This window comes from Platalea leucorodia, assembly GCF_965183815.1.
Source record: "Platalea leucorodia genome assembly, chromosome: 3".
NCBI classification, from domain to species: Eukaryota; Metazoa; Chordata; class Aves; order Pelecaniformes; family Threskiornithidae; genus Platalea; species Platalea leucorodia.
The window spans coordinates 105,074,327-105,093,529 of NC_138825.1; the positions used below are offsets into that span (position 1 = coordinate 105,074,327).

The window sequence follows — 19,203 nt, forward strand, 5'->3', positions numbered from 1 at the left end:
CAAACAACAGAAGGACTACAGAGTCATTGAGAAAATGAAGTATCCAGCTCTGGCAGTGCAGGGATGGAGCATGTCGACTAACCCTAGGATGCAAGGGTCATGTGAAGAAAAAATGAAATGGAAAACTTTCTAGGAAATGTAGTTTTGACCATGTAGTTGATATATTTGTAAGAAAACAACCATTTTTAAGGAAATTTCCACCAGTGAGAGCAGTCTGGCTTGTTCTTTATTTCTTCACATTTTTTTCTAGCAGATATCATCTATTAATGTCTGGTTTTCCAAATAATTACTTTTTACATTGAAGCAATTACTGTTTAATGGTTTGAGGAATATGCATTTCTCTAATACAGACTGTTTAATTCTAATTAGCAACATGAAACTGCTGTATCACCTGATGATACCTTGGACTGAAAGGACTTTAAGAGTAATTGGGAGTCCCATGAAGCAGAAAGTGGCAGAAAGAGACCTTGAAGGCCTAAAACAGGAAGCATGAGATCCCACTTCTGCAGAAAGAAAACTTACAGTTCACGTACATAAACTGTATATCATACTAAAAAGGGCTGAAACCCACCCAGAGCAAAAGCATAAGTATCCTGGGTCTTGGATCATGTCTAGCAACATCTTTCTACCAGGCTCACACATTTTGGATATGAAGTAGCAAGGGATTTGACTTCATTTTTGGATCATGTTTCTTTCTCTACCTTGCCAACAACTGTACATACTTCCTGGACCAAACCTTTGGATGACTTAGGCAAAGGGATGCCTGAATTCTGGGTCATTGGTCCAGGCTGAACACCCCTTTATCTACCAATGTCAAAACTGAAGCACTGGGTGGCATTCCCAAAAGCAGCACTTTGAACACCAAAAAGCATCCGACCTCCTTATCAGCATTGGAGGCATTCATACGCTCAGCCTCCTCCCATGGTAACGGTCCAGGCGGGGCTCAGAAGATGTACGTGGCTTCGGGGATCGATTTGTCTTTTTGGACACGCTGCCTCAGGTTCCTTTTGCCCAACAAAAACTCCATCTAACGCTCCCAGAGCACTGTGTGCAACCTGTTCACACACTTAAAAATAACTTAACCTATTTGTGTTTTCTCCTCAATGTATACTGAGCAAGGAAACAATCTAGAAATCAACTTTTACAGCAACTTATAGCATCTTTTACTACAGAAAAATTTATAGACTAGAACAGAATGGTTATGTCCTGTAAATCCAGGACAATACTGGAAATATTTTGGATTTCAGCTGGCTTCTCACCTACTCATTTCTGTTGTTATCCCTTCGCGCAGCCTACGGAGCACTATACAGATAGACTGATTTGTAAACAAAGTTTAATATATGCAAAGTTTGACAAATCCATTATCCCAGCAGCTAATGGGGAGGGAGTTTTATATCATCCTCTTTCTTATCATTTGTTTTAATTATTGTTTTAACACATCTTGCTCTTCTTTGCCCTAACATACTACGATCCTGTTATAGCTCAAAAAAAGTATACCATTTCAAGCAAACTCAAGAAAACAGTAATTCTTACATCAAGACTCACTAACTGAACTCTCCAAAATCCTGTTTTACAACACCCTTTTAACACAGCTTCTACCAAAAATTCTATCACCTCAGTGGACACTGGCTTGAGCTGGGCAATGATGGTATTTCCTTGGGGCCTTTCACTCCATCAGCCTCAGAGTCCTTCTCATTGTCTGCTGCCATTTGCCATGGGGGGAAAGGAAGCCCTGCCTTAGCCCCAGCATTGCCCAAAGACAACCGCCATAACCAAATGTCGTGGTTTAACCCGAGCCGGCAACTAAGCACCACACAGCCGCTCGCTCACTCCCCCACGATGCAATATACCTTTGGTCAGTTGGGGTCAGCTGTCCCAGCTGTGTCCCCTCCCAACTTCTTGTGCACCCCCAGCCTGCTCGCTGGTGGGGTGGGGTGAGAAGCAGAAAAGGCCTTGGCGCTGTGTAAGCACTGCTCAGCAATAACTAAAACATCCCTGTGTTATTAACACTGTTTTCAGCACAAATCCAAAACATAGCCCCGAAGAAAATTAACTCTATCCCAGCCAAACCAGCAGACTGAACTTCATGATTCAGAGCTTCAGCCAGTCCACATGGAAGTCAGGAAGGAATTTCTTCCAACATGAAGAGTCTTCTTAAGCATTTGGCTGGCAAGCATTCTTCATGTGCAAACATGAGTGGGTCACCATCAGATAGGCAAGTGGGAAAGAGCAATCCCAGCCAAAGTTAATTTTACTTCCATGTTCCTTTGCCATACAGGAGACTGCTAAGGTCCTCCGGACACATTACACTGAACCAATTCACTGCTCCCAGGACAACACTTTGTATCAGCACCTGGATTTCCCTTCATCTCTCCCCGAGACATACAGAACTGGGAACTAGAGAGACTGGGAAGTTGCCCATCAGTGTGGCCATCCCCATGGCACAGGAGCATGCACGTCCTTCTTGCAGCCCCTGGAGAAACCTGTACCAGCATAACAAAAGATTTTTCAAGAACTATCATGCTTTCACCTAACCAAAGCTATTGAGCTCAACAACAGACCATTTAACAATGAGATGTATTCCTGCAACAACCCTTCTTTGACAGACTAAATCATCTTCTGTACATTTTAATGAAACTATGACAAGGTCGCATTTCTGGAGATTAGTTCGATGAGGAAGAAAAAAGAAAATCTCTATAGGGGGTTGGAGGGTTTTTCCCCATTTTCCTCAGATTGCTAGGCATAGTTTCAGTTCCTCTCTGCAGCAAAAGCAAGCAGCACCTAATAAATGTTTCATTCAATAATTCACACACTTTATTTAACTTATCATAATGCAAACAAGTCTTTACCAATGCTCATGCACAAGATACAAGAATTATAACAATGTATAAAAAAGTTAATCTTTCTGTAAACTCTAGAGTAGAATCATTGCAGAGGCTTTAGGCATGGTTAGTGAGTATTTGCCGGGCTCAGTAAAACAGAATTAAAAAAAACCTAAATCAAAAAATCCCTCAGTTATTTGGCAGCAATTTATCCTGGCCAGTTAATGCTAGATACAGTGCTAAAAAAGCAAAAGAAGCAAAGAAAAAATAATTCACACCTCTCCTTATACATTGGCTCACTGTTTGAAAATAAAATTTCAGAACTTAGCTTACACAAATATTCATTGCAAGAATCATCGAATCATTAAGGTTGGAAAAGACCCTTAAGATCATCGAGTCCAACCGTTAACCTATCACTGCCAAGTCCACCACTAAACCATGTCCTCAAGCAACACGTCTACCCGTCTTTTAAATACCTCCAGGGATGGGGACTCAACCACTGCCCTGGGCAGCCTGTTCCAATGCCTGACTGCCCTTTCAGTGACGAAATTTCTACTAATATCCAACCTAAACCTGCCCTTGCGCAGCTTGAGGCCATTTCCTCTCGTCCTGTCACTTGTTATTTGGGAGAAGAGACTGATGCCCACCTCACTACAACCTCCTTTCAGGCAGTTGTAGAGAGCAATAAGGTCTCCCCTGAGCCTCCTCTTCTCCAGGCTAAACAACCCCAGCTCCCTCAGCCACTCCTCATAAGACTTGTGCTCTAGACCCTTCACCAGCTTTGTTGCCCTTGTTTGGACACGCTCCAGTACCCTGATGTCCTTCTTGGAGTGAGGGGCCCAAAACTGAACACAGCACTCGAGGTGCGGCCTCACCAGTGCCAAGTATAGGGTGACGATCACTTCCCTCGTCCTGCTGGCCACACTATTCCTGATACAAGCCCCGATGCCATTGGCCCTCTTGGCCACCTGAGCACATTGCTGGCTCATGTTCAGGCGGCTGTCAACCAACACCCCCAGGTCCTTTTCTGCCAGGCAGCTCTCCAGCCACTCCTCCTCAAGCCTGTAGCGTTGCCTGGGGTTGTTGTGACCCAAGTGCAGGACCCGGCACTGAGCCTGGTTGAATCTCATACAGTTGACCCCGGCCCAACAATCCAGCCTGTCCAGGTCCCTCTGTAGGGCCTTCCTGCCCTCCAGCAGATCGACACTTCCACCCAACTTGGTGTCATCTGCAAACTTACTGAGGGTGCACTCGATCCCCTCATCCAGATCATCAATGAAGATATTGAATAGGACCGGCCCCAATACTGAGCCCTGGGGAACACCACTCGTGACCGGCCGCCAACTGGATTTGACTCCATTCACCACCACTCTCTGGGCTCGGCCGTCCAGCCAGTTTTTTACCCAGCGTAGAGTGCACCCATCCAAGCCATGAGCAGCCAGCTTCTCCAGGAGAATGCTGTGGGAGACAGTGTCAAAGGCCTTACTAAAGGCCAAGTAGACAACATCCACAGCCTTCCCCTCATCCACTAAGCAGGTCACCTTGTCATAGAAGGAGACCAGGTTAGTGAAGCACGACCTCCCTTTCATAAACCCATGCTGGCTGAGCCTGATCCACCAGTTGTCCCGCACGTGCCGCGTAATGGCACTCAAGATGATCTGCTCCATGACCTTCCCTGGCACCGAGGTCAGGCTGACAGGCCTGTAGTTCCCTGGGGATCCTCCTTCCGACCCTTCTTGTCGAGGGGCGTCACATTTGCTAACTTCCAGTCATCTGGGACCTCCCCAGTTGACCAGGACTGCTGATAAATGAGGGAGAGTGGCTTGGCCAGCTCCTCTGCCAGCTCCCTCAGTACCCTCGGGTGGATCCCATCTGGCCCCATGGACTTGTGAGCATCCAGGTGGAGGAGCAGGTCGGTGACTGCCACCTCTTTGACAACTGGGGCTTCATGCTGCATCCTATCTCCATCTCCCAGCTCAGGGGCCTGAAAACCCCAAGGATGACCAGTCTGACTATTAAAGACTGAGGCAAAGAAGGCATTAAGTACCTCAGCCTTCTCCTCATCCTTCGTGGCAAAGTTTCCCTCTGCATCCAACAAAGGAGGGAGATTCTCCCTGGCCCTCCTTTTGTCGCTGATATATTTGTAAAAACCTTTTTTGTTATCTTTAACGGCGGTGGCCAGTTTAAGTTCTAGCTGGGCCTTCGCCTTTCTAATCTTCTCCCTGCATAACCTCACAACATCCGTGTAGTCCCCCTGAGTCACCTCCCCCTTCCTCCAAAGGTGGTAGGCTCTCTCTTTTTTTCCTGAGTTCCAGCCAAAGCTCCCTGTTCAGCCAGGCCGGTCTTCTCTCCCGCCTGCTCGACTTGCGGCACATGGGGACGGCCTGCTCCTGCGCCTTTGAGACTTCCTCCTTGAATAACGTCCAGCCTTCCTGGACTCCTCTGCCCTTCAGGACTGCCTCCCAAGGGACTCTGTCAACCAGACTCCTAAACAATCCAAAGTCTGCCCTTCTAAAGTTCAGGGTAGCAGTTTTGCTGACCCCCTTCCTTACTTCTCCAAGAACTGAAAACACTGTCATGTCATGGTCGCTGAGCCCAAGACAGCCTCCGACCACCACATCACCCACCAGGCCCTCTCTGTTTGTAAACAGCAGGTCCAGCGGGGCACCTCCCCTGGTTCGCTCGCTGACCAGCTGCGTCAGGCAGTTATCTCCCACACACTCCAGGAACCTCCGAGACCGCTTCCTCTCTGCGGTGTTGTATTTCCAGCAGATATCTGGTAAATTGAAGTCTCCCACGAGAACAAGGGCTAGGGATTGTGAGCCTTCAGCCAACTGCTGAATACCCGAAAATCAGTACAAATTCCTTTACAATTTGTTTGTCTTTTAGGCAAACAATACTAGTCACCCCAGCCCAAAGATAAAGTTTTGCTGCCATCCCTTGGAAGCCCTTTATCTCATCATCAATTGCTTTTTTCAATCAACATGTCTGGGCCTTGTCCCTGCACACAGCTAGCAAGTTAAGTCCAGCAGTAAAGTCACCTTACAGAGCAGCTGAGTGAATAGGAAAAAACAAAAAAAAAAAACCCCAAAAAACAAGAACACCCCACAACTTATTATTCAGAAAGAAAACATCAAATACTATCAAAAGGATTAAGTCAACCTCTCAGCAATCTATGACAGTGAATCATATTTGATCATTTTACACATTATAAACATCTAGCAAAGATTTTACTGGATCACTTCAAAACAAAACAAAGATATAATTACATCCATGTAAACTGTTTTCTTTGTAGATGCTAAAAACAGAAATAAGTTTTTTAATTAATCTATTTATTTTCTTTCTCTTTCTTGTTTTTCCCAACGCTTAAATACATTTGGCTAGAAGAAAAACCACATAATTAGGAGTGACATGTGACACCGTAGCTGCATTTTTGCAATGGGAATTTTCTTGTTAGTCTTTGTTACACAGCTTGTTTGAATTGTCACACAAAATAATTGATCCTTACCTTAAACAACACATTTTCCTTTATTTACTGAGAGAAATGTGATCTTCAGAAATAAATAAATTGTTCTGTTACAGATGGGATGTCAGACACCAGCAAGCTACAGCCAGCTTCAAAAACAAGGGACCATTCATAACTACAATTCATATTCTGTTCTCATTCTTCTGAAATCTTGGCTCCCCTTTTACCATCATTTGTAACTGTCTGTATGCTGAAAATAGATATCTAACAAACAATGCTGTTTAGCCCAAGACCAAGTCCCTTTATAGCTGCAGTTTAATTTAAGCAATGTTCTTATTTCAGTCCCCCACTCACAGTAAGTAACATCTTTTTTTTACTTTAGTCCAAAATACAAGCTTATGTCCTCCCAGTGTTCTTCACTTCCATAAACTAAATTGCAAAACATACAAGTGCTTTTCTTGTCAATATTATAAAAGCCCCAGTTTAACTGCTTCTTTTCTCAGTCACAAAATTAGCTTGTTAAAACAGTTAAAATCTAAATAAACTATGAAGTAATTTACTAAACAGCACAAAAGGTAACTAACTAATCTGAAATACATACATATAGTACACAGAATAAAAAGCAGTTCCCCTGGCAGAGAAATACAGTCGTCTCTACAGCGACACACGGCAGCCGTCCAGCAGCTCCCTACTAGGGTTAATCAAAATTTTTTCTAAGTTCGTTTTGTTAGACTATGTAAAGTCATCCCAATGGGAACTTTTATGAGAGTATAGTTGTTCTTACTTCACTCCTACCCTCAGACTCAAGCCAGACTTCCTTCTCAGGGACAGAGGAACTATGACTATTTTAGTGTTTCAGCGCTGGCAGGCAAACAACAAAAAATAACCGCGGAAAAACCACAATCACAGCACTTGATCACATACAGGATATCCAGATTTAAGTCCTTGGCCTCCTTGCTATATGTCTCTCCATATTAGGAACAAACAAATATCCCCCCTAGAGAGCTGATCGTTTGTATAAAAAGGTGTACAAAATGCTTTTATGATTGGTGTCTAGGAGATATTCTCAGTCTGTTTTCAGTTTTTAAAAAAAAAAAAACAAAAACAAAAACACACCCAAATTTCATCCCATTGAAGAACATCTTAGATCCCAAACTTCAGCAGAAGGTTTCTCCCTAGCTTTACCCATGGCACGGGGGACAGTGGTGTAGGTGAGCAAACATCCAGCTCTCCACTACATCTGGTCTTTAAGGGCACCTCACACTTCCCAAATGAAGAAGAGTTAAAAGTGATTCTCTCTCAGGTAAAGAGAGTATTTGGCAGTAATACAAAGACTATGCTATCAAATTCGTTCTCACAATGTCCTTGTATGAACATTGAAATTTCAGTATTTCACTTTAAAATTTTAATAGAAAGAATATGTTAATTTCCTGTAAATAGGAAACAAAATATACCATCTGTTCCCAATTCAAGAATTGTATTGTGAGGCAAATCTCAAATCTCATTGCTATATATTAACATACCTTGATAGACCCAATTAATCATAAAACAGAGCTTAAAGTTATTTTAGGTCTTACAACTGTTACAAAAGGCAACTCAGTGTAGGACAACTGTGATGAATTGTTGGCAAATGTACTCAGTATGAGGAAATACACCCAACGTTTTCTAATAGTTTTCACAAAGAAATCATATGAGGTATAGTGCCATGTACTAGAAATAGTGAGAGAGAGACATATTCAGATATGAAAATGCAAAACCAGAAGCCTGTTTGACACAGAAAGCACACACGCACCCACACCCCCTGCCAGCTTCCCTTGGGCAAGAAGCTGTTTGTCAGGTATCCATCCTGCTGAGCAAACAAAGCTGGGTTTCCTTTTGAAACAGACCCCGATAAACACCTCTTAAGTCCTCACTTAAAGAACGGGACTTCCACTTTGCAAGATCATAAGATGTTTTTCAAGTAAAGAAATGAAAAACAGCTAGAGACCACATCTCCTAATAAAGCAGTAATAGCACAAGCACAGGCCATCACACCTAAACACCACCCTAGCATTAAACATCCAATCTCCAGTCCTAGCTGGTCAGCGTGAAGATGGCTCCTCTACAGGAGAAGCACAATGCGATTCCTGATGCTCAGACTTACCAGCTTTTTAATTCCTTGCTGCATAGTCTGCAGTCCACACCATATCCTTTTCTTGCCTAAATGGGTGTGGTTAAGGACACTCCATTACAGCAACCAATTAAAAACATAATTATAACTTACAGCCATGATAAAAGTTGCCATTTTCATTTAGCTTTTGAAAAAGGATTTTTTTTGTTGATAGAGAGAACAAGAATCATCCTCTATTTTATGTCACAAAATAGCCATGGATTTTTTTTTATGTATGAAATCTTAAATACCAGTACTTTATGCATAAATTCATACGCACAAACACACTAAAGAAGGGAACACGAGCTAGTACTATCATCTCAAGTGCCAATTTCAGAAGCAGTTTTTTGGATTATGCTCTTAGCCAAGCAGGCCTTTGCATCTACCCCGCCTCCAACTGCTCCCTGGCTGCTAACACATACATTCATTCAAAATATACAGAGAAAAATACTAGGGAATTTTTAATCATGGCTAGAAGAAGAATTTCTTTTTAAAGCAGTCTGGAGGAGGGAGCATACAGGCATTAATTTTTCTAAAGTTCCTTAGTACTTGAATTTGCTCTGGGGTAAGGGAATTAGCTAGCACAGACTTGTCACTACCTAATTAACAATCCATGAATGGAATGTCCAAACAGCTATGAGCAGATATGTTGCATAAGCATAGTAAATGAAATAAATAAAGGTAAAATATGTTATCTTCCATTCTTTTCTGGCATGTAGTTTTTCCCTATCAAGAAGTGGCAGAAGAAGCTCTACTGTTGACCTTAACTATACCTTAACTTGAACAAGGTAGAGATTCAGACAGTTATTGCTAATGAAAAGACATTATTTAACATGAATTTAATCACATACCTTTCATATACATTCCCACAACATTCCCATGACAAAGATGAAGGTTTATCATTATTTTTCCCCTTTGTATACATTAGCATTGATACAAATAAATAAATTGATACAAATAAATTGATACAAATAAATAAATAAATTTGTGGAAGTTACTTGTCAATACCATAGAAAACCTACTTGACAAGAATAAAATTGAGATTTACAGTGCAAGGTATACACCTGTAAATGGAAAGGAACCCACACGATTTTCAACACTACAGCTATATTTGCTAGGACAACAAATAGGTAAAAGAAAAAACTCCCATGATGTCACAAGAACTTGGGGGGGGGGGGGGGGGGGGGGAAGCAAGTGCTTTCATCTGTGGCCCTAGTTCAGGATTTTAGAATCATTATGCAAAAGCTAAAAATATTTCTTTATGATGTATCAAAGGGTCCTGCACCCAGCACGCAGAGGGAGCCCCATCCTCACGAGCCACAGTAACCCACCCATGCGCCCACTGTCTGAAGGCACTGGCAGGTACTGCTCATCCCTTCTGAGCAGACACCATGGGTGGCCAGTGTATGCGCATGCCAAAAAAAACCCTCAACGATTACAAAAAAAAAATCCCATGTGTTTCCTTCCTTTAATTGTTATGTGTACTTGGCCTTAAAATTCTCATTTATTTTCCACCTGTAAAATGGCTCATGAGAATTACCTAGAAAGTGAACTAAAGTGTATTTTAGTGTAATTATTAAAATTTCTCTTCACTGATATTCCTTTTATTAATATGCTTTAAGAGAATTAGCAATGGTAAAGTAAAAAAAAAATACACAAGTTCCAACAGTTTCAGACAAAGCTTTTTGAGATGACAGGGAAAGCATCCATTGACACAAGATCAGGTAGAGCAGAATCTCAATTTATGTTAAATAAGTCTAATCCCAGACTATTAAGGAGTGACATGTCTGAAAATACGATGCGATACACGGTTCTACATGTCACAAAAAGCTTTGCAGATAAAGAACCTGAATTCTGGAACTGCACTGAACTACGTCCGCCTGAGTTTTTGTCAGAGTATCCCACACACTGACATGCTGCACAAAGTTGGAGCTCTTGCAGCAATTATTAGTCGTCTTTGAAAAACGGCAACCCCTGCTCAAGTGGAAATATTGATTCCTTAGGGATGACTTCCCCCACAGCACTACATTGCTTTGGAGATGGATTATCCAACAGAGACAGTTTCACAGTAACTGTCACTAAACAAAACAGAGCTAAATTCAGAGTCCTGACCATATGGATTAGGACAAGGACAGGAAAAGCACTTTTGCCAACAATAACCTTAGTGATATCTCAGAGCATAAATAAAACTGTCAACAGTGCTGGCCAGAAATCTAGCTCATTAAAAGCTGATTTCACAACTTTCTGCTTCTTTCACATTCCCCATTTCCTAGGTGGTATCTAGTAACAGACCTCTATCTGTGGCAGTGTCTAAGTTAGAGAGAAAGCAGTTTTGATCTAGGATGGCAATTCCCAAATTCCTAAAGAGTTATTGCTGAACAAAACTAAGATACTTTCATACTTAAATGGCTTCATACAATATACAATACTTTCATACAATACACAATACTTTCATACTTAAATGGCTTCATACAAGTTCTGTGTGAACAATAAGTAAAACGTCCTATAAGGAATAATGTATATTATTGATATACACATATTAATATATACATATATCAATGTATATAACAGAGTGTAAGCCCATAAGTAATAATGTCCTATATGAGGGACATATCAAAAATTTATGGGAAAGTCACTATCTATACAAACTATACTAGCAACTTTACCAAAATAAGAACAGCTATACTGGGTCCAACCACAGGTAACCATAACCCATGTCTCCATAAACTCATGCTTTGGGATGATCAGAACAAGCATATCGTTCTTCTCCTAAGAAATCTCCCAGCATCCAACTATCAAAAGCCAAATGCTTTTAAGACTTAGAATACATAATACCAAGCACTACACAAAGGTCCATTTACAGGAAATCAACGGGAAAACAGGAAAAAAAATAGCCATATTCTCTTACAGAGAACATACGTGCGGAAGGCAATGACACCGTGTCTTTGTACATCCTGTCTTCATGCCCTCTGAAACCTGGGCTATACAAGCAGCCCTATGGCTACCAGTATACAGCAGGCAAAGGGCACCAAGTGCTAACTTTACAGAACCAGCTCCATAGTCCAGCATACATCATACTGCTCCATAAATCTCTGCGCTCTGACCACACAGAGGTTCACCTGTGTACGCTTCCCCTCTGCTTCCCATGGGAACACATGCTGGCTAGAGAACTGCAGCATCAGAAAAAGATAATTAAGCTACAGCCCTCAGCAGACATTGCCCAGATTAAGTATGCTTAGTGGAAGCAGCACATGCCCTAACAGAAAATAACTCACTCCCCTCTATTCTCTCAATTCAGACTCCAAATCTGTCCAGGCATTTGAGACACTGGTCCAAATATCCTGTCCGTGTCACAGCCTTCACATGTGTTTTCTCCACAGGGCACCATGTGCATGAACAGTTGAGGCTGCCAAAGCACATGATGAAGGTGTGATGATACAGTCCACACAATGCTGCCTTAGAAAACACGTATTTGCAAATTTGGACTGTAAGGACCAATTGCTCCACAGGTTTCTTCCCGTCATGCTCTCGCAACACCAGCAAGCAAGGCCCAAGAACAAGACAGGGTCGATGACAGGAGCTCATGTTTCAGCAAAATACCACTGGCACCAAGTCTTAAGGTGATACAGGGAAAGGGAGAGTTGGGGAGGTAAAAACACTTCTGGAAATATAATCGAATTGTTACAACAAAATTGGCTCTAAACCCCAAACTATTTCAATTACCTTCTGGTGGCGGGGGAGGGAATTCCTCTGTGTCCATCCTAGTGTATCCACCGTGCCTTTAGCAGACTGAAAAACCCTGCAAAAATGAAGGGAACATGTTTTGCAGATGAACATAATTTCCAAATATTGAGACACTCCTTTTTAATTTGGCCAAGCTCATACCTATTAGCTAATACCATTATGGAAGAGAGGAAATGTGCCTGGCTTCTTGCTTCAAAATACATCTAGTCCAAATTTTTATGTACACAGCCCTCAGTATTGGAGCCAATTCTTGTAATGATCTCAATAAGCCAGCTAAAGAAAGACGAAGTTTTCAAACTATTTGGTACTCTGCAGCTCCCACTGTGACAATCACGAGCAGATTACTAAAACATGTTATTTCAATGCCTGTTTGGAGTATATATTCTGTTTCAAAATCTTCATGAAGGGGAGAAAAATTCTAGGAAGCTCATCAGTTTTGATGATGCTTTTCTCCCTTTGGCAATCAGAAATCACAAGTTTTAACTACACACTTTATACACAGCTGCTTCTTTTCTTTTTTTTTGGCAACCTTAAAAACTCCACTTGAGTCCCTTTACTTCCACCTCTCCTGAGGAGAGTGAAGTACCAGTGAGCAGTCTCCTGAGCACCTTCTTTTTCCTCCTCTTTCCTCAAATGCTGTCGGTCTCATGTTTTAAGGAAAGGAATAAACCTACAAAGCATTCCCATACTTCGGTCCAGAATACACACTGTCAGAGAGCAAAGCCCAGAACCCGCAAGAGAAATTTTCCTTCCTTCCCCATAACAGTACTTAGAAGCGAGATTCCAGTACCACATGGAAGGACAAACTGGACCCGTTGTGCTGAGCAATGCACACACTCTGCCCCAAACCCATTTTCACTCTAACTCAAGAGAGAGCATATCAAAGAGAAAGATTTCAGAAGAAGGCTGAGGAGGAAAAGTTTCCAAAAGCTACACAAGACAGTGGATGAGCCAATGCTAAATTTTCTGTCCTACTCTTGAGTAGCCCATAGATGTCAATCTCAAGAAGCTACTGTTGCTCCTTGCAACAGCTCAAGCCCTTGGAAAGTCTCCATAGCTGAAGTATGAAAAGAGTGAGCTGAAAGAGACAGTGAAATTCAAGGTACAGTGAAGAAATAAGAAACTAAATGAATTGGGATACAGAGGTCAAATCAATTGCCACTTACAGAAGAGGTGGCAGTGAATGGCAGGGAGTGCCTCGAAAAAGGATCCAGCCTTAGGAGGTACCAGGCAATTTACCTCCCTGACATCAGGTATGCAAGGGCAAATCATCAAGACAGGAGTACCAGGAAGGATAACAACGCTGGCAGCACAAGATCCTCATATGATGAGACAATTCCTAACAACTTGCATTTTCTAAGCATACAAAACTCCCTTTTAAATTGTCTTAAGCTTGGTAACTCTTAATCAAGTCCTAGACAAAACCAAGTAGCTTCAGAGCCAAGGCTCAGAATGGATTCACACACATATGCAACATCTGTCTACAACACACAAAATATTCCATTATGTGCCTTCACTATACAGTGTCCCTTCCAAAGCCTCTCTCTACAATTTATATCTGCAGAACTCAAAGGCGTGTTCCTGTTTACAAATGTCTGGAACGCATCTTGCCACACCAAGACTGTCAGCCAAAACGAGGGAAAATTATGGTTTCAAGAAAAGGCTATTCTTCTTTATTCTTTTAAAGTTGAATCATCACTGTAACAGATTTTTCAAGTGTGAAACGTGCAATAACCCGCAAACCTCTGAAAGCTTAGTCTCAGCACCTCTTCCAAATATATCTTTAAGAGAGTAGCTAAAAGGCCTTCATAATATTTTTTTTTATATGCAAGGTTTTGAACACCTGTGGAAGTTAACTTCAACAACGATTTTAAAAATCAGTTTCTTCCTCACAAGCAAATCTAACAATTAACATGCAGAGCTGAGCTATGGAAGTTTTCAGCTTGCTTTCTGTTTTGATCTAGCTCACAGTGACACGCTTCGAATTACACAAGAATTGTGTCAAAGAAGGACACAGACCCAGTGTTAGAATTCTAGCCACTGACCTGCTTGCTCCCATCTGAACACTGCAGTTATTCACAAGAAGAAAGATATACTTTCTCACTTAAGAATGCCTTAGGGGTTGACTTATACATTGCATTAATTCATCTTGAAGTTCCACAGATTTTTCTCTACTTTTTAGATGCCGAGAAAAACATTGCAGCAGCAAAGAGAGCTTGTGTATTGTACATTTCAGTAATACCTCCATAAAAATAAAATAATTGCCATTTTATGTAGTAGACTGCATGGTCATGGAACAATCTCTAACAGCACCAGATTTCAAAAAGAACGTTTTTACTTTTCTGTTGAGAGGCAGGGGAAGTAACTCAAGTTGAAGATGTTTAAATCAAGGTTAAGCCAGATGATTTAATTGGGCTAGCAGCATACGGCACAGTTTGCATTTGGAGCTCAAATGGTTTCCCCATTGGTCCTGCTGCAAACAGTTACACACCACACAGCTATACAGGTGCATTCAAACAATAACCATGGAAATCACAGCTCAAATTGAGCTGAAAGGGACCTCTGCATGTTCTCTTGTACACTCAGGAGAGGTGTCTTCAAAATTAGATCAGGTTGCTCAGGGCCTTTTCCACCCAAGTTCTGAACCCTCCAGAAGGTGGAGGCTTCACCGCCTCCAGGGGCGGCCTGCTCCTGTGCTTAACCAGCCACACCAGGGAGAGTTTGTCCCTTATGCCCAACTGGAATTACCCTTGCAGCAGCTTGTGGCCATTGCCTCTCATTCTCCTGCTGTGCACCTCTGAAAAAAGCCTGGCTCTGTTACCTTAGGGAATAGAAGACTGCAATTCAATCCCCTTCAGTCCTTTATTCTCAAAACGACACAAACCCAGTTCCCTCAGCCTCTCCTGACCTGTTCCCACCTCCCAACCGTGGCAGTGGCCTTCACTGGACTCACTCCAGTTTGCCAGGCCCTCACGTGTACTGGGCCCCACACTGAACACTGTATTCCAGATGCAACATCGTGACCACTGAGTTTATGTTATTTAGTTGAACATAAATTTATTTAAGAAACTAAACAACTACATGCTTTTAAGACACAGAATACCAAAATTTCATTCCAAAGGTATTTAAAAATTCCAACTGGAAAAAAATAACCCATTAAACATGAAACACATGAGCTATTATGTTCACGTGTATTGCATTATAAGATTGTGAGTCTGAATAATTGAACAGCTGCCTTGACATACTGGCCATGACACAAAGGTTATCAAAATACGGAGCTTTTTCCCCCTATGAAATTGATTTCTCAAAGACAGTATAACCTCTAGTTAGTGACTCAAACTGCTCCCTTCTAGGCTCCACAGCAATCACAGGAACATGGAGACAGAAAGCAGCTCTTCAAATTACCTACCCCAAAGGTTAAGATCTCCCATTGGCTTCCAGGTGCCTGACGATTCACCCGACTCAGTGCTCATCACCTTCTTTCCTTCAGGTGAGGGTAAAGAGGTAGCAGTGGGCAGTGTGGACCACAGTGGTGGCGTACAGATTGCCTCCTTTCCATCTCTTCCCCCACATTCCCCATGCGTACCCAACGTACAGCAGATGCTGGGAGAGAGGCCAAGGAGCACCCGGACACTTTTATGAAAGGCAGGTATCCCATTCTGGCCAAAAGACTGGCCCTCGCTTCCCCTGTCTGCGTCCTGATGTTTTCACCTGGTCCTTTCCTGCCAAACTGTCAGGAGGAACAGGCAGCTCTTATTCACATTTACAGACTGGAAAAGGAAAGACAGCTTTCCAACTCTGCAAAGTCCCAGTTTAATTATCTGCTTATAGCGGGTTAGTCATTGAACCAATCTAGCTGAGCAAATCCACAAAACATTCCGAGCCTAGGAGACTACTGCTGTTAAAAAATCTGATTTCTAGCAGGGCAGCATGGCTTTATTCCAGCAGTTTAGCTAGTAACTTTGTAAGTTTGTCTTTAAAAATCAGCAATAACCATGTTAAGTGCACATATTTTGAAAGAAAGATTCAGACCCCTTAATACCTTGCAATATATTTAGGCCCCACCAAGTCTGTAATGATTTCTAAATTTTAAATCGATATTTAAGGAAAAGAAAATGTAATTAAAATACCACATCAAAATCAAATGTTCCTGGGGAATGTTTCTCACGCAGAGAAGTCCTGCGCAGTGGCAGCAGTCAGACCTGGAATGGCACTTGCACCAGAAACCAGACGGCTGAGTGTGAAATAATCCCCAAGGACAGCTCCCAGCACTTATTCCCAGAGGGCTGAAAGGCATGTCCGATAAGGAACAGCTGAGGACTCTGAGTTTGTCTAGTGCGGAGAAAAGGAGGCTGAGGGCAACCTCATTGCTCCCTACAGCTTCCTGAGGAGGGGAAGTGGAGAGGGAAGTGCTGAGCTCTTCTCCCTGGGATCCAGTGACAGGACATGTGGGAACGGTTCAAATCTGTGCCAGGGGAGGTTTAGACTGGACATTAGGAAGCATTTCTTTACCAAGAGGGTGGTCAAACACTGGAACAGGCTTCCTAGAGAGGTGGTTAATGCCCCAAGCCTGCCAATGTTTAAAAGGCATTTGGACCACGCCCTTAGTAACATGCTTTAGCTTTTGATCAGCCCTGAATTGGTCAAGCAGTTCAACTGGATGATCATTGTAGGTCCCTTCCAACTGAAATAGTCTATTTTATTCTATTATTTCAAATTTTCCACCAAGAGTGCTCAGCTTCCACCACAAAAACTGGTATGGAAGTGGTATGGGAGTCTGCAGCGTCCCACAGCAGACCTTAAAATCTCAGAGCACTAACACCTCTATAATAAAGGCCAGTGGCCTGGCATCTGTGAGACTGAAATTCTGATTCCACGGCAAACGGCAGTTTTAGCAAAGAAAAAAGCACCTTTATACTTGTCCAAAGACTATAGAAGAAAGCTGGTGTTCCTCTCTGTGACTCAGTTTCCCCTCTCATGACCTCTGGTAACTCCTTCTGCCTCCAGGACTAGAAGGTCTCTCAGGTACGGCTGCACATCAAATGTCATTTGATAGTTTCTTCTAATGGTAGGATGAGCAACAGACCACCAGTTCTCAGCTACCCGGATACAAACGCTGATCAACATCTGCATTTCCACTTCAACAAGACTATTTTCCTAAAGTCATTACTTATACAATAGTCAGAAGGCAACAGAAGCAGGACTGACGCAAGCTCCGCCAAAACTATGAGGCAGCGCAGCGTTCATACCTGGTGGCACAGTACCTATCCACTGAGCTCCCAAGAGGCACATGCGGCCAAGTTTTCCAGCTCCACCACCCTAAGAACTGTAAAGGTGACGTACCTTCTCTTTAAGAAGGAGTGTGCACTATAACTGCAGCAACATCAGGATTCTTCATTCTTAACAGTGCAGAAAGCATGAGCCAGTGAGCATTTTTTAATAGAAAACAGAAAATATGAAACAAGGAGATTGATTTCCAAGGACTGTGACTCACAGAGAAAGCTTAGTGCAGGCAAGCTGCAAAGCAACTTCTCTGAGAAAGCCCGAAGGCCTAAAAATTAAATTTAACCACCCCACCCCCCAAAACAAAAAACCTGGTGAAGACAAAGTCCACAAATGTCTAAAACCCTCTTGTGTCCACATCACTTACTGAATATTACTGTGTAATGCCCAATTGAGTCTTCTTCCACCTATAACTACAGAACTCCTGCTGTGAAGTAAATCTTGCTGAAATTTGATATATGGACTCTTTTGAGAGCGCAGAGAAGCAAGGAGAAAAAAAATGCAGAAGAAAGGTTAATTTCCTTTTTTTTTTTTTTAAGTACCTCAAGATGGCTCTGTTACACAGAAAAAATAAAAATTGACAGCACAATTTGTTCTCCATACAAGACTGTTCCTAAGAAACACAGACTGTAGACTTTTTTTTTTTTTAAAAGAGATGTTTTTATACTACAGTGGGTGTGAATGAAGCAGGCATTTATATTATGACAGCTTACCATCACATGCTGTAAGCCATAGAAGAAGGCTGCATCAAGACTGGACCGTTATTTCTTTTAATGTGTATTCAGTTTTATTAATACCTAACAGTTCTATACTGTACTAATTTTATTCTTAAATTTATCAAAGAAAATCACGTAAATGATAAGCAATGGAACAATAAGTAACTGCATAGGTTCAAGTAGAAAATAAATACGAAGCCCAGTTCCTGCCTCAGTTAAAGCAGGGGAAATTCTATTACCAGCTGCAACACAAACAAGGTCAGATCCACAGAGATGCACATTTTTCAGACTGCATGCAGAATCCACTTCCCCAAAAGCTACTTTGCTTCTTTTTCTGCCACCCTTTCTCGCACCAAGCAGCGTCTTCATAAAAGCTAGAGAACTATGTGGCAGCAAGCCCTGAACAAGCAGCAATCTACAGGGACACCCTGAAAACATGGCTGAAGACTGGTATTCTGATCCTCCTTTTCAAATGGTATTATTTACAACCTTCACCTAGAGTAGATTCCTCCCCAGTACATCATCTGCAGGAGGGGAAAAGAGGAAGAAAGCAAAGACTGCATTTGCAGATTTGTCTGAGGACTCCTATTCACAATGCAAGCAGAAAGCACTATGGATTTCTTTATATTCTTCCCCTCTAAGGACAGATTATTATTGCAAGGCAAAATACAGAATCACCGATTCATAGACTCGGTCAGGTTGGCAGGTGCCTTAGGAGGCTGTGTAGTCCAACTGCTGCTTAAAGCCAGGTCAGCTATCAGGTGAGACCAGGCTGCTCTATCTACTGGGATCCTGAAAACCTCCAAAGACAGAGACTGCACAACCTTGCCAGGCAACCTGTTCTCCTGCTTGGTTGTCCTCCTAGAGAAAAGTATTGCCCTTATATCTAGTTAGAACCACGCTTCCTTCAATTTATGACCATTGCCTGTTGTCCTGCCACCTTCTTGATAATGTGACAACAGGCGGGGGGGCAGGCTGCCGTCAGGCCCCCATGAAGCATCTCCTCCCCAGGCTGAACAAGCC

The 19,203-nt window shown here is 42.3% G+C and overlaps 1 protein-coding gene across 1 annotated transcript in view; it reads right to left on the reverse strand.

The window, feature by feature from the left end:
- Nucleotides 1-12,197, reverse strand: part of ARHGEF10 (Rho guanine nucleotide exchange factor 10) — a gene marked incomplete at its 5' end in the record, with an annotated part of 108,347 nt that extends 96,150 nt beyond the window's left edge. Inside the window, one exon of the mRNA XM_082305495.1 lies at nucleotides 12,161-12,197. Coding sequence (XP_082161621.1) covers nucleotides 12,161-12,197 — 37 coding nt within the window. The remainder of the gene's footprint in view (nucleotides 1-12,160) is intronic.
- Between the last annotated feature and the right edge of the window lie 7,006 nt (nucleotides 12,198-19,203).